This window comes from Aegilops tauschii, chromosome 1 (assembly GCF_002575655.3).
Source record: "Aegilops tauschii subsp. strangulata cultivar AL8/78 chromosome 1, Aet v6.0, whole genome shotgun sequence".
Lineage (NCBI taxonomy): Eukaryota > Viridiplantae > Streptophyta > Magnoliopsida > Poales > Poaceae > Aegilops > Aegilops tauschii.
In genome coordinates, this window is record NC_053035.3 from 475,547,469 (window position 1) to 475,562,691 (window position 15,223).

General features: G+C 44.8%; 1 protein-coding gene and 1 long non-coding RNA gene across 13 annotated transcripts; one reads left to right on the forward strand and one right to left on the reverse strand.

The window, feature by feature from the left end:
- The first annotated feature begins 473 nt into the window (after positions 1-473).
- On the forward strand, positions 474-1,598 carry LOC141039149 (uncharacterized). The gene has a single exon (XM_073506458.1). The coding sequence runs from the start codon at positions 474-476 to the stop codon at positions 1,596-1,598; it is 1,125 nt and encodes a 374-aa protein (XP_073362559.1).
- A 4,475-nt stretch (positions 1,599-6,073) lies between these two features.
- Positions 6,074-11,922, reverse strand: LOC109749474 (uncharacterized). 12 transcript variants are annotated; one of them, XR_012187866.1, is made up of 8 exons: positions 11,100-11,921; positions 10,646-10,827; positions 9,176-10,215; positions 8,889-8,931; positions 8,669-8,795; positions 7,689-7,788; positions 6,758-6,886; positions 6,074-6,557 (listed from the first exon to the last, which is right to left on the reverse strand). It is a non-coding gene; the product is annotated as an uncharacterized lncRNA (long non-coding RNA). The 12 variants fall into 12 exon arrangements; XR_012187862.1 differs by having other exon boundaries at positions 8,669-8,931; XR_012187861.1 differs by having other exon boundaries at positions 8,889-10,215.
- Between the last annotated feature and the right edge of the window lie 3,301 nt (positions 11,923-15,223).

Below are 15,223 nucleotides of genomic sequence, written 5' to 3' on the forward strand. Positions count from 1 at the left end.
TAAAAAAAGGGGGGAGGGCGCTGGGGCTGGCTACACGGGCCGACGGCCCATTTTGGCCTGCGAGCGCACTGGACCAGGCCAGAGAGCACGCGCGTGCAATTCTTTGCATTTGAGCCCCTGTAGTTTCCAGATTTTATGCATGTTTTATTCCTGCTGTAATATTTCGCGTAGAAGCCCCTGGAACTGTCTGTTTTCGCTGAAAACGCGTATTTGGGCTTAAAAATGCTTCGGGAATTCAATTTTTGGGCAAGTTTTCACATACTAGATGCACTTAACATGCTATCTTTTGTAACATGATATTATAGTATGATTTTACTGCTGTCGATTAATTGTTTAGCACTCTTAATCATTTAGTAAGTCATATAATAGCATGTTTTAAATATTGGAACGTCATTTTATTGAATAAGTTTATCAACATCGCTTTGTGCAAAAGATTACCTACTGTAATCTCATGATTTTTGCATAAATCGCAGATGGCCGGAATTGTCAACAAGGAGTTTCCTGAGTTGGCCCAGACAGGGCTGAACTACCTGTCATGGTCCTCGGACTGCGAGATCTTTCTCCAGGGCAAAACCCTCCTGAGGGCGATCGGTAAGGGGGCCCAGCTGGCCGTCACTGATCCCAAGTTCGAAACTGAGAATGCGCAGGCTCTGCACTTTCTCCGTCATCACCTGTCACCTACTCTGAAAGATGAGTATATGGCTGAGCGCAGTGCTTCTGGCCTTTGGACCGCTCTTAAGCAGCGGTTTGAGCGGCTGAAGTACACTGTGAAGCCACGTGCAGAGGCAGAGTGGATCCGTCTGAGGTTTGCGGACTTCAAGACGGTTGGGGAGTACAATTCGGCTCTGCACCGGATTTGTACGACTCTTCGGTTGTGTGGTACTGAGATTACCGACTCTCAGAAGATTGAGAAAACCCTATCCACTTTCCACCCCGACGCGGTCCAGTCCTCACGGAACTACCGCCAGGGAAACTACACGAGGTATTCAGAGTTGATTGACGTCCTCCAGGTGGCGGAGGCGCAGGACGAGGTTCTCAAAAAGAACTTTGTCGCGCAACCACTTGGGGGGAGTTCTCGCCAGGAGGTGAACGCTCTCAAAGTCCGCAAGCCTCAACAGAAGAAGAGGGGCCGGAAGGGCAAGAAGAAGGGCCCTCACCCTCCCGCCCCGGCTAAGCAGCACAAGCCGGGCAAGGGAGGGCAAAGGCCTCAGGACTGCTTCCGTTGTGGCTCGGTGGAGCATTTCTCCCGCCAGTGCCGCGCACCACAGGAGGTCGTTGATGCATATAAGGCTCGGAAGGCGCGTGAGACGCACCTCGCCTTGGTTCAGGAGGGAGCTCCACCGGCGCCCATGGCGGCACCCGTGATGATCGCTACTCCCCCTGCTGCGGCCATAGAGGCGACCCCCGTGGTGCCCATCGCGGCAGCTTTGGCGGTCTCTACCGACGCCCACGTCGCCATGGAGGTTGACCACATGGTCGCCTCGGCGGCGCCGCCACTAGACATTGATGCTGCCTCCAAGATGATTTCTAAGGAGGATCAGCTCACTAGTATGGAGATTGCGGCGGAAGTGAATGGCTTCATCACCGAGTCCACTTAGCATACCTCTTTGGTTATCATGATTCCGTGATTTGATACAATAAAATTGAATAAATTCGATTTGGTTGTAAGCTCTATGAGAGCATAAACTTATTCTTTACTTTGGCGATTGGATGACATTTATTCATTTATTCTATTATTTATACATGATAGCATGTTATGTTCTGAGATGTGTGCATTTATTTTTAATGTATTTTCTTCCTCATTACATTAATTAGATGTCATATTTTAGAACGCGTGTGGCGCCCGAATGGAGGAAACGTGCCTTGCCGATAGCGCCACCACTCATACCATTTTACGAGAAACTAAGTACTTTGAGTCCATTAAAAAATCTCCGGGAAGTATTATGACAATCGCTGGCTGCGGTTCTCACATAGTTGGCTCCGGACGAGCCACTATTATACTCCCCATGGGAACAACTTTGATCATTAATGATGCGTTGTTGTACCCGGAGTCGACTCGTACTCTTTTGAGCTTTAGAGACATCCGCGCTAATGGTTTCCATGCTGAGACCGATGATGAAAACGGCAAGGAGGGCCTACTCATCACAAAGCGGGATGCAGGTGGTAAACATGTTATCGAAAGGCTTCCTTCGTTTGACACAGGGCTATACTACACTAAGATAGTAGCACCGCCCGTGTACACTACCCTCAAGACCGTTTTTAGAAGCTCTGAACTCTTCTGCCTCTGGCACGATAGGTTAGGCCACCCCGGACTTAGGATGATGAGAAATATAATTAACAACTCACATGGCCATAATGTTAACGTGAAGAACTTCCCGAATCCCGATGATTTCGTGTGCTCCGCATGCGCTAAGGGGAAGTTAGTCATTAGGCCATCGCCCCTCAAGGTGAGGGATGAAATCCCCGCGTTCTTGGAACGTATCCAAGGGGACATATGCGGTCCAATTCAGCCCCTCACGGGGCCGTTTCGGTACTTCATGGTGCTCATTGATGCTTCCTCTAAATGGTCCAATGTTTGCCTGCTGTCAACAAGGAACCATGCCTTTGCAAAATTGATCTCACAGATCATACAAATGAGGAATAATTTCCCGGATTATCGTATAAAGGCTATTCGAATGGACAACGCCGGAGAATTTACTTCAAAGGCGTTCGATGATTATTGCATGGCAATGGGAATCAAAGTTGAGCACTCGGTACCACATGTTCATACACAAAATGGACTTGCCGAGGCATTGATTAAAAGAATTAAATTCATTGCCCGACCGCTCCTTCCGGGTTGTAATTTACCAACTACATGTTGGGGCCACGCGGTGTTACACGCGGCTAATCTCATCAACTTTCGACCGTCGGCCTACAACATCCACTCTCCTGTTCAACTTGCGCAAGGGTCGGCACCGAAAATTTCCCACCTTCGTAGGTTCGGTTGCCAGGTATATGTACCAATACCATCCCCTCAGCGATCGGCGATGGGCCCGCTCCGTAAGTCGGGGATATACGTTGGTTATGAGACTGTGTCCATAATCAGGTATCTGGACCCCATGACAGGTGACTGTCACACGGCTCATTTTGCTGATTGCATTTTTGACGAGGATCTTTTCCCGACTTTAGGGGGAGAGAATCAACCCCTTGATGCTAAAAGTCGAGAAATCACGTGGCAGGCCACGGGGATCCACGCTCATGACCCGCGCACTGCTGAGACTGAGAGAGAAGTCCAAAAGATAATAGATTTGCAGTCTTTAGCAAATCAACTGCCCGACCACTTTAGTGACTTAAAGACTGTGACAAAATCGCATGTGCACGCGCGCAATGCACCGGAAAGGGTTGAAATACCGAAGAAAAATGATGGTATACCCGCTCCCGTCCAAAGGCCTAAAAGGACGAGAAATCCGGCTTCTCAAATCCCAAGTACTCGGGGACGCCTGACGAAAAAGGATAAGAGAGATTTATCACAGCCTGTCGCCAAAGTACCCCAAATTGAAACGGGGAGCCAGTCGTGACCTGGCACAAGTACGGAAAATTCAGTGCACGAAATTCCGGACTTAAACTTTCCTATAGGGGAAACACCCGGCGGAGATGTGAGTGCACACATCGGCGCGGGAAATCTAAAGGACCTTGCTCCCATAATGGGAAATTTGGTAGAGCAAGTGTTTGCGCCAGATGCGCTCCATGACGAAATGGCCATAAATTATATTTATACGGGGGAGTCCCTGAACCGAGCAACGGTGATTGTCGACATCAACTTTGCTACGAAAATTGCCTCAATCATAGATCTTGACCCTGAGCCTAACACGCTCGCTGATTGCAAGAAAAGGTCGGATTGGAAAGATTGGCAGCAGGCAATTACTGCCGAATTATTATCGCTCAACAAAAGGAAGGTGTTCGGACCAGTTTGTCGAACTCCTCCCCACATTCGCCCTGTCGGCCATAGGTGGGTTTTTGTTCGAAAGAGAGATGAAAATAATAAGGTAGTACGGTACAAAGCAAGGCTCGTTGCTCAAGGGTTCACTCAACGACCAGGTGTCGATTTTGAGGAGACTTATTCCCCAGTCATGGATGGAGTTACCTTTAGATACTTGATCTCGATGGCAGTAAACATGGGCTTGAAAATGAAACTAATGGATGTTGTCACTGCTTACCTATATGGTAACTTGGATTCGAACATATACATGAAGGTTCCAGAAGGTATCCCTGTTCCGAATCATGATAGAGCAAACAGGGGTCTATACAGTGTTCAACTTCAAAAAGCACTGTACGGACTCAGACAGTCTGGTAGAATGTGGTACAATCGCTTAAGTGATTTCCTTCATGAGAAGGGCTACACGAGCAATAAAGATTGCCCATGTGTTTTTATACGGCGATCCCAAGATGGATTCTGTATAATCTCGGTGTACGTGGACGATTTAAACATAATCGGTACGCCTGAGGATATTGAGGAAGCGAGTTCCTACCTGATGTCGGAATTCGAGATGAAGGATTTGGGTAAAACCAAGTTCTGTCTAGGTCTGCAACTTGAACATTCCCCTGATGGGATTCTAGTGCACCAGTCGGCCTACACCCAGAAGGTGTTGGAAAGATTTGGATTTGATAAGGCATATCCTTCTAAGACCCCGATGGTCGGAAGATCTTTACAGCCAGACAAGGACCCGTTCAGGCCAAAGGAAGAGGGGGAGGAAACTCTGGGACCAGAGGTTCCTTACCTGAGTGCAGTTGGAGCACTCATGTACCTCGCAAATTGTACACGGCCAGACATTGCGTTCGCCGTTAGTTTGCTTGCTCGGTACAGTTCTGAACCTACCAAGAGGCATTGGAAAGGTGTCAAGGACGTCTTCCGTTACCTGCAAGGGACCAAAGATCTTGGCCTGTTTTATAAAAGAAATCAAGACCTATCTATTATAGGCTATGCCGATGCTGGGTACCTATCGGACCCGCATGATTGCATATCGCAGACTGAATATGTTTTCCTTTGTGGTGGAACTGCGTTTTCCTGGAAATCGTCCAAGCAAACACTTGTGTCGACTTCCACGAACCACTCGGAAATCATGGCACTATTCGAAGCGTCAAAAGAGTGTGTATCACTTCGGCGGATGATCGGCCACATTCAGCAGACATGTGGGTTGAACACCGTACAAACCCCTACCATTATCTATGAAGATAATGCTGCTTGTGTTGCACAAGTCCAGATGGGTTATGTGAAGAGTAACCTCACAAAGCATATTAGTCCCAAGTTCTTCTATGCACATGAGCTGCAACAGTTGAACGAGGTGAGAGTTTTGCATACTAAGTCCTGTGACAATCTTGCTGATATGTTCACTAAATCATTACCGGCATCAACCTTAGAGAGGTGTGTGCGTGGAATCGGTATGATGAGACTTAGAGAGATGCAAGGTTCAGGGGGAGAAAACTTCACAAGCTCGTCGCTAAAATCTCAATCCTGATGATCGAGTACTCAACTTGATGGTTGAGTGGATTGTACTAGTAGAAGGCCCGTGCGTTGCTACGGGCAAAAGCCGAATTCCCATGCATTGCCACGGAATAATAAAAATATGAGCACGTTGATCAAACTATTCTTCCAATTTAGAAATACGGGTTAAGCATGGTTACATTCAGATTTCATCATGCAACGACGAATATAAATTCTCTTCACTTTTTTCCTTCTGGCAATCTTCATATGTCTTTAACTAACCAAATCGATCGCCACCACCACCCAAGAACTCATAACTGAATATATATATCATCCATTTTTAAATAGTATTAATACTCTCTCTCTCTAAAGAAGAAATATAAGAGTGTTTCGATCACTAAAGTAGTGAATCTAAACGCTCTTATATTTCTTTATGGAGGGAGTACGAGTCAACTTCACGCATCCATGTGTCACTATTATAAGGTACACAAAGATTGACAGTCAATATTACAAGGTACATAAAGATTGACAATCACTATTACAAGGTATACAAAGATTGACAAATTCACGTAAGCCTCTTATTTCAGCAATAATAGCACAATCAATGCAACCTTCAAATAATAAGCTCATTGTATATAGGAAAGGTTCCATTTATCTTGAATCAAGATTTTTCAATAATAAGTTGGATATTTATCTAATGTTTTTGAAGCAGGGGGATATGTATACAATTAGTATCTTTATTACAAACACAATGGCCTGGTCGTGGTCACAGCAGCAGGCGTCGAGGTCTTCATGGTGCCACCGCTCTCCTTTCGCCTCTCCGCCAAGTTGAGAGACGGTGCGACAGCGGCAAACCTGTCACCGGCCTTTAAGTCCGTCCGCTTTCACGCCGGCCACAGTGGTCAACCTCGCCCCGAGCATCGACTTCTTCATATGCGCGATGGCAGATGCCTCGCTCTCCCTCGGAAACACCATGATGGACACAATCGACCTTGCCCTGCCCGCCGGCATGGTCGCCATGGCAAGCATCACCTTCCCGTCTAGCCCGCGCTCGCCGACCGCCTCTCCCACAACCCGCTCAACAACTACCCGGCTCCTGCTTCCATGAAAATGCAATATATTTCATAGTCACCAAAAGGCAACAAAAGTAAGATCACCAATTAAATCCTAGTATGATGAAACATTTATGCCGAAATAGATATGAAGCAACTCATAGATTAAAGTTAAATCTGGCAATATAGTACACGTGGCACCAGAGTAAACCCCATATTAAACAATGTGGTAGATAGTGTTTACCTGAATGCTGACAGAGGTATACCAAGTAACAAAGCTAGTTACAGCCAAAGCTCGATGCCTCCAAACCAAAGTTTAACTCCTAACAGGAAATGTCTCCAAATCAAGCTAGCTGCGGCCAAACTTTGAAACCTGAAAAAAATGGAGGGGAAAACGAAATCAGGAAAGGCAAGAGAAAGAAAGTCATATAGGATAAAATTATCTCACTGCTCCAAACATATACAGTACTGCTAAGAAATCTCCTTATTAGTTCTTTTATAGAATTAGCCCACTGTATGAGATAAGATAGTAAATATAGTTATTTCTTACAACAATCTTTGGAAGATTAGTATTAAACATATACATCGGGAATTCACAAAAAAAAACATATACATCGGGAGAAGAAGTGGTTTTTTCCAGAGAACTAACTGAACAAAGAAACTACAATTAATAAAGTAACACATAGTCCGTGATGTAATTCGTAGCAGTACAGGTCCGCTGATGTTACCACACAAACACAAATTACCTGAAGCCTGCCAATCAAATCGAGTACGGTACGTATTAAAAGAACTACTATGTGAGCTAAGGAAGCAGCATCGATGATGCAAGGAAATACGATTGTCACTTGTCAATACATTCCCCTAATCTCCCGAATTATACACTACATGCTCATACACTTCTATTTTTGCATCCTATATTATGTTTGATAGCTCAGATGTTCCTGAATTACACCAAATAGAATATCAATTCTTTTGGAAAAGGTAGACATCCATATAAAAGACATGGTGTTTAAATACTTTTAAAAGCCATAACTTAAGTTCACAGAGGCAATAGAACAAATTATCTATAGTTTCCTTGTGCTCTAGATTGTAGGTTCATCACAGATGCAAGATAAGAAATTAAATTGCTTTGAAGAATATAAAGATAGCAAATGAAGAAATCAGCCGCTGCCTACCGGACTCAGGTTTGCAGCATACAAACATATATACAGACCATGAATGTACTATGACTTCAGAAGAATATACATTAATCCGCCATATTGTAGGGAAACAAATCTGGAGCACAAAGTAGAGAGAAACACCTGTAACACACGTGCATGATATAACACTACCTGAATGTAACAAAATATAATTGTATTTCTAATGGAACAAAATAGAGCTGTGGGCATTAACACTGTATCTGGGCATGGTACTCAAGATGCTTCTTTATTTTTTGTTCTTATTACATCATGTACACTTCAAAGAGAGGCGCCGACTCTACAACTTTTCAAGCATCAAACTATATAAGAGTAATTACCCGTGCATTTTGCCACTTTTTGTTAGAAATACATCACATCAGAGATGCAGAACCCATTTTCTCTTAGGTCAATAACAAACATTAAACCTTGGAGACGGGATTAGCAATTCCGTGGAACATTAACTTCTCCCACTGGTTCAATACACTCTTCAATTTTGATGCTTATTTTAGCAGCATGGTAAATGCCATTTGCTGCTTCAATACACTATATATGCATGGTTATGCAAATCAAAATTGAAAGATGGACTGCTGCAGAAGTGTAGAAACATGCATGGTGGTGTTGTAAGAGTGAATACTTATTTATGAGATAAATCGGCATATGAGCTGATACTGTATAAATTAGGAAGACAAAATTGAACTATGCACCATTGAAAGACAAATTATGAAGTCCACATTTTTGCTGAGACATATTGCAGATTTATATTAGCATTCAACATCTATTCACAGAAGACAAAAAAGGTCAGTCGATTTGCAAAGCACACATCTGCATGAATATGTCACAAGTTATATGTTTGTCTTAAGGTTACAGAATGATGATCAATTCTCAGGGTAAAACTAACTGTAACATGCCTCTAATTATTATTTTTGTTAGAGAAGAAGTTACATTTGCTACGTACTAAAATTGTTGGGGTTCCAGACCTTGGGTTATCTGAAGTGTGGGTAAGTTGTAGAGGTTAACAGCATGGACATCATTCCAATTTTACGGCACGGGCAAAAACATGTCAGAATGCAAGTATGCAGGTCATGTATCCCATTGTTTCTGCTTCTGCAATGAATATGTTGAAAGGTGAGTTGCCTATTAGGGAGAGACTCGGCTCAATGTCCGCAGCTGAAATCAGTGTATCCTCTTTCTGTCAACCTTCTGTATCTTTGAAATCTTCAAGCTCATGTCATGGTATTTGCTTCAAGGACAACAAACAAATCAGGTATGTGATCCAACAAGAGAAAGGCAATTTAACAAATCCATTCAGAAATTGAGAGGTTGATAGCATTTTACTTATGTGATGACTACCTCGACCAAAATCCATATATCTTGGAAGATGCAGGGCACCAATCAGAACCATATTAAAGCAGTAGACAGAGAGGTCCGCGAAGAAGAAATAAATGCAAGAACGGAAAAAGGAAAAGGAAAGTGAAGTGTATTACTGTATTGATGCCACGACGAACATACGACCTCAACCCCTTATCACCTACAGTGCAACACGGAGGAATGAAGAAACAATTTGTAGTCCCAAGACTGATGCTGGATTCTACATTGTTGAATCTTTAGATGCATTGGTAAGTGGATATATAATGAAACTGCAACAATACAAAGCTAAATAGATTCTTATAAAAGGATTAAATAATCAACTAAAGAAATGTCTAAAGATGAAAATTATTTGCATCAGACCCATCGGAATTAGCTTTTGCCATGTAGTTTATGAGCTAAAGCTGAGCATTTACTAATCGATAAAAGCATCAAGCATCATCAGCTATAAAACAAACTACATTTTCTAATAAGATGGCACATGCATGAAATGCCGAAGAAGCAGTCATGAGAAATCTGGACCTTCCTCGAGTTGCCTTTGTGTAAATAGGAGGCATTTTTGTCTATGTAACCCTGAGAGCACAGAACCAAGCATGAGAAATCTGAACCTTCCTCGAGTTTCCTTTGTGTAAACAGGAAAATTGAAATCCTTTGCCACACATCTGAACCTTCCAAGAAGCTGCTATCAGGGTTACACAAAGGCAACAAAAACTACTCTGAAAATTTCATTGATAGCTAGAGATCTTGGTCCTGACAAGCAAAATAGGCAGTCATGTTTTTATTTGACAAAAGAATCTAGCATATTTACTTCAGTTTAATTAAACCTCCAACGGAGACTAACAAATGATGGAGGATGCAGCCATCATTGCAAAAGCTTCGCCAGCATCAAAAGTTGGAGCACCCCGCTGAACGGATAAGGTACTCTTATACTACATGCTCACACTGCCAAACACTCCATAAGAATAATAAACAATAACATTCAGATTTATTTCAAATGGTAGAATATTCATCAAATCAAACAAATCAATATTGTTTGACGTGATCTCACTCCTGCGCAGTGCTTGCTATGTGTCCATCATCTACTTACGCCTCATTGGTGTTTCGCTTCGTGGCTGAGGACTTCGACGATCAAGAGGCGTTTCTTGTACTCCCTCCGTTCCTAAATAGAAGTCTTTATATAGATTTCAATATGGACTACTTACGAAGCAAAATGAGTGAATCTACTTACGCCTCATTTTTCACCATGAATGTTATTTCGTGGTGAAAAATTTGCAAGATGCTAAAACTTTTGATCTAATTTCATGTCTCAAAATTTCATATTTTTTTATTCTGTTTTTCATTTTCTTTTGAATTTACTGTTCATGGATGGTGTAGGTGCATCTGGGAGTAGAAAATCCACTCTGTTATATTTTTATATTGCATGGTTTGTTTCATGTCTTGTAAGCTGGTCCTACAGCACCATGTACCTTGTATCGTGTTTCTTTTGCCTTTTCTATTTTTCAGGGTGTCATTAATTTAATGTCGGGTCTATGCCTTCTTTCTAAAAAAATCAAGATGTTCATGTAAGCAATGTAGGAGCGATAACCCACCTCTCTTTGCTTCTCTTCTTTTCTCTTGTCCTGCTGCGCATTGAAAATATTCTCTGACTTCTTCGGAGTGACATCCGTCCATTCCCAAATTCATGCGCAGACTCATGGCGAAGCTCCACACGGCTTGTTCAGATTTGACTATGCCATGACTTCTCAATTTTCTGACAAGGATTGGTGCAGATCTAAATAGGAAAGGTAACAAAAAATAATCATCAGAGTCATGTTGCACCAAAATCAAACAATTTCTCTATATCTCCGCCACTCAGTCAAAATGTGTATGCACTAAATTAGAGAGCACATGAGAAACTGTTTAAGCAGCATAAATGGATGATTACTGCGGTTGTGAGCTCTAATTAAGCTAGGTGTTCAGGCATACAGTAATCGAAACAAATGGCACAACCGAACTAACGATGAGCAATATGATGCACATAGATTACAGGTGCCTGAATCTAACCTAGAGATAGAAGCTTGGTGATGCCTTCGGCAAGTTCAACGACCTCGCCGGCCCGCAGCACAGGGTCAACGGTGCCATGACAACAAAGGACCCTAGCTGAGGCAATCGTCCACGACGTGATCTTCCTCGTCTGCATTGTCGAAGTCTTCTCACCCCAGCCCCCGGTCGAGTTGCCGTCGATCGGGAGTTCCGAGGATTGAGTGGCTGTGCAGATCAAATCGGCGGGCATCATGACCTGCAGCGCTCAGCAAGGAGCTATGCGGGGCGGCACCATGGGAGCCACACGAGCGACATGGCGAGGTTGGGGCGCTCCTTGGCCGCGGGAGGCGAGAAGGGAGAGACAGAAGAGCGGCGGCGTGGTGGCGTGCTTCAATGACGGCGAGGTCGATGGTGGGAAGGCGTGACCAGATCGACCTGTCGCGCAGCCGGCCGCCACCGCTCGCAGACAGAGAGAGAGATGTGAGAGGGGAGGGACTTCCATGGGAGAGAAGAGAGGATGCGTTGACCTGTGGAGCTCGCCGTCGGATGCGGCATGTGTGCCGCCGCCGCCGCAAGGGAGATAGGTCATGGAGGAGACCGCGCGGGCGCGAGCGCCGTTGCGATGCGCGAGTTGTGGGAGATGACCGGAGCGATGCAGGCGTGGCGGCGCGGGATCCGGCAGGTGGTCGGACGAGTGTGGCTGGAGGTGGGGGAAGGGAAGGGAAGGAGGAGGCCGAGCCGAGCGGTGGCGGCGCAACCTCTACGAACCCTAGGCGTGAGAGGGGATCGAGCGCATAGGAGAGGGAGGAGAGGAGCGTCTCGTGGGTGCGGGCTGAATGATAAAAAAAATCGGTCGGAGACAGAGAGGCGAGACGGAAAATAACTCGACGAAAAATAACCAACGAAATTAAACCCGACGAAAAAAACCGGACGAAAGTGGTGGGACGAAAATAAACCCGGAACGGAGACTACCAACTGAGACATTAGGAGTAGAGATAAAGTCTGAACTGGTTTCTGGCGTGTTACCGCGGATGTGTTAGCTAAATATTCTTTTGATAGAAGATCCTCTGAATTCTGGGAAAGTTCCATCCCTGATTTTATTTCTCATGTTATTGTAAGTGATACTATCCATTATTTGAGGAATAAAATCTTTTGGCTGTGAAAAAAAAAGTCTGAACTGATTTTTTTTATATTGGTATAAAATCTGAACTGATACAACAACAGAGACGCGTAACCTGGCGACCGGCAACACCTGGCCCATCACGAGCCCTCGGTATTTTTGGTGCTGGCCAGCTCGGGTTTAAGGCATTTACTATACTAATACCAGAATTGAAAATTCTCTTTCTAGAAGAACAAATAATAAAGGTAAAAGACCATCCAACAGACTACCGAGGATCTCTGCCGCAAAAGGAAATTGATGCGTGGAAAATCGATCCCATCGACAGGCACAAGCCACACAACCCTAACGCGCTCCTCGTAGCCACCAGGCGCCGCCGCGATGCTGCGGTCGCTTCTCCTCCTACCCCGCCTCAGCCGCCACGGTTCTCAGCTGTGTCGCCGCGCATACCAGATCACGTCGCGCGGCTACTACACGTCGTCGGAGGACGAAACAGACTTCGAGGACATTGATCACCCGGATGCCAAGCCCGCTGACCACTACCAGTACGGCTGCGCGTGGCCGAGCGACGCGAGAAGGCACTTGTACCTGGTGCTGGATGACTGGAAGAAGGGCTTCAGCATATACAAGCTGGATCTGGACAGCGACGGCAACGACGGGCGCCGCGACCTGACCCTGCCGGCCCCGGTTCACCGCCAAGAAAACAGGCACGTTACTGGTCGTCCCTGGAACTTCGCCACCCTGGGCAGCAAGATCGTGGCCGCTGGCGCGCAAGACTCAGACTCTACACACAGCTTCGACTCTGAGGACGATGCAATCACCCTCATCTACGACACCGAGACGGCGGGAGTATCTGTCGTGCTAGTCTCCCGCAGGTGTTGCGTGGCTCCTGGACGTTAGCCGCGGCAGCCGGAAATGGCCTCAACGTGTTCGCGGTTGGCAAAAAAATGCACCGCCTAGATGAGCCGGTATATGGAGTCAGACCACACTGGACTTGGGACACCATCCCGTCACCGCTGCCCTTCCGTGTCAGCCACATCGAGTCTAGCGCAGTGCACCCGGAGGGAGCAGGGCGCATGCTGTTCGTGTCTGTGGGCCACTCGGGCTGGAAAAAAGATAGTACTTCCTCCGTAAAGAAATATAAGAGCGTTTAGATCACTAAAATAGTGATCTAAATGCTCTTATATTTGTTTACAGAGGGAGTATTATATCAAATGATTCAAAGGACGAGTACCCCTCAGACAGCAGCGACACTATTGGCCTGACGAGATCATACGAGGGCTCCTCCGGTACCCGTACCCCTGAAACATTCTCCTACATGGGGGGCGGCAAATGGAGGCGCCACGGCGAGTGGGACCTGCCATTTCATGGCTAGGGCCACTACGATGACGAGCTGGAGGCATGGGTGGGACTCCACAAGATATTTCATCATCCCCAGCAGCTGACGGATGGCTACCTCTCCTCGTGCGATGTCGCGTCTCTGGATGGGTGCCCCGCGCAACTGGCCTGGAATCTTTGCACCGAGAGGTTGTTCGACCCCGACGATGATTGGCACATCGGTGCTAGTCTTGTGTATATGGGTGACAACATCTACTGCCTCGTCGAGCTCGTGGCGCACGAGAGATTCAAGAAAAGGCGTCGTCTATGCGTCGGCCACAAGTGTGCAGTCCGTCTGACCATTTTCCGTCTCAGGTATGGCAAGAATGGCGAGCTCACAATCACCGCACGCCGACCCGATCACACATACCTCTTCCCTAGATTTGGTAACAACACCGGGGTGAGGGCATTCTGGATGTGATTGAGGTGTATGTATGCTTCCACGTGTTAATTAAGTAGCTAGCTATTCGGGGCGAAAATAAAGTTGAACATTTGCCGTAATTTCCAAGGTCGGATGGTACTTGTTAAATATTTATGTTTATTTTTCAGGGCACCACATCTCTCCTAATAGATAGATATGATTGAGTTTCAAATGTTCAATTTTTGAAAAATCAATCTTGAGGTTTATGACATCCATAAACGCTAAGGAGTTTGTGGTGTTCTATAAAATGTGGAATTTTTGTGGTGCAATCAGCAAACACAAGTAGTCTTGAGCAAAATAAGAAAACACTATGATGTTTTTCTTCTCTGCGCAACGTTATGCAACAATCTAAGTATCAATAGAAAATGATCTGTGCTTATACTAGCTAGATTGATAATTATTTTTTCACAGAAAATCTACATTGGGAATGTGTGATGTTTGATGAGTACAACGGTTTTGAAAAACCACTCACCTGAAAGAGGAGTTGTGGACTTTTTGTAATGGCTAGATTGAGGTTTAATTGTAATAGAAAATCTACACTAGGATTTTGTGGCATTTCATGACTACACCGGTTTTGAAAAAACACTCATGCGAGAGAGGTTTCGTGGCTTTTTTGCGATGGCTAGATTGAGGATTAATTATAAATAGAAAATATACATTGGGAATGTGTGGTGTTTCGTGAGCACATCGGTTTTGGAAAAGCACTCACGTGAAAGAGATGTTGTGGATTTTCTTTTGTAATGCCTAGATTGAGGTTTAATTGTAAATAGAAAATGTACATTGGGAATGTGAGGTGTTTGGTGAGCACATCGGTTTTGAAAAAACACTCATGCGAGAGAGGTTTTGTGGCTTTTTTGCGATGGCTAGATTGAGGTTTAATTGTAAATAGAAAATATACATTCAGAATGTGTGGTGCTTGGTGAGTACGTCAGTTTTGGAAAAGCACTCACGTGAAAGAGGTGTTGTGGAATTATTTTTGTACTGCGTAGATTGAGGTTTACTTGTAAATAGAAAATGTACATTGGGAATTTGTGTTGTTCATGAGTACGCCAGGTTTTGAAAAAATATCATGTGAAAGAGGTGTGGCTGTTATGATAAACTTCAAAAAAAACATGACCGTAGTACAAGCCTCATATATACAATGTTATACAAAAAAAAAGTGTTGGAAAATATGTACCATATAAATTCATAGTTTTGTCTTCTTCCGAACAGCACCACACCCTCGAGGTA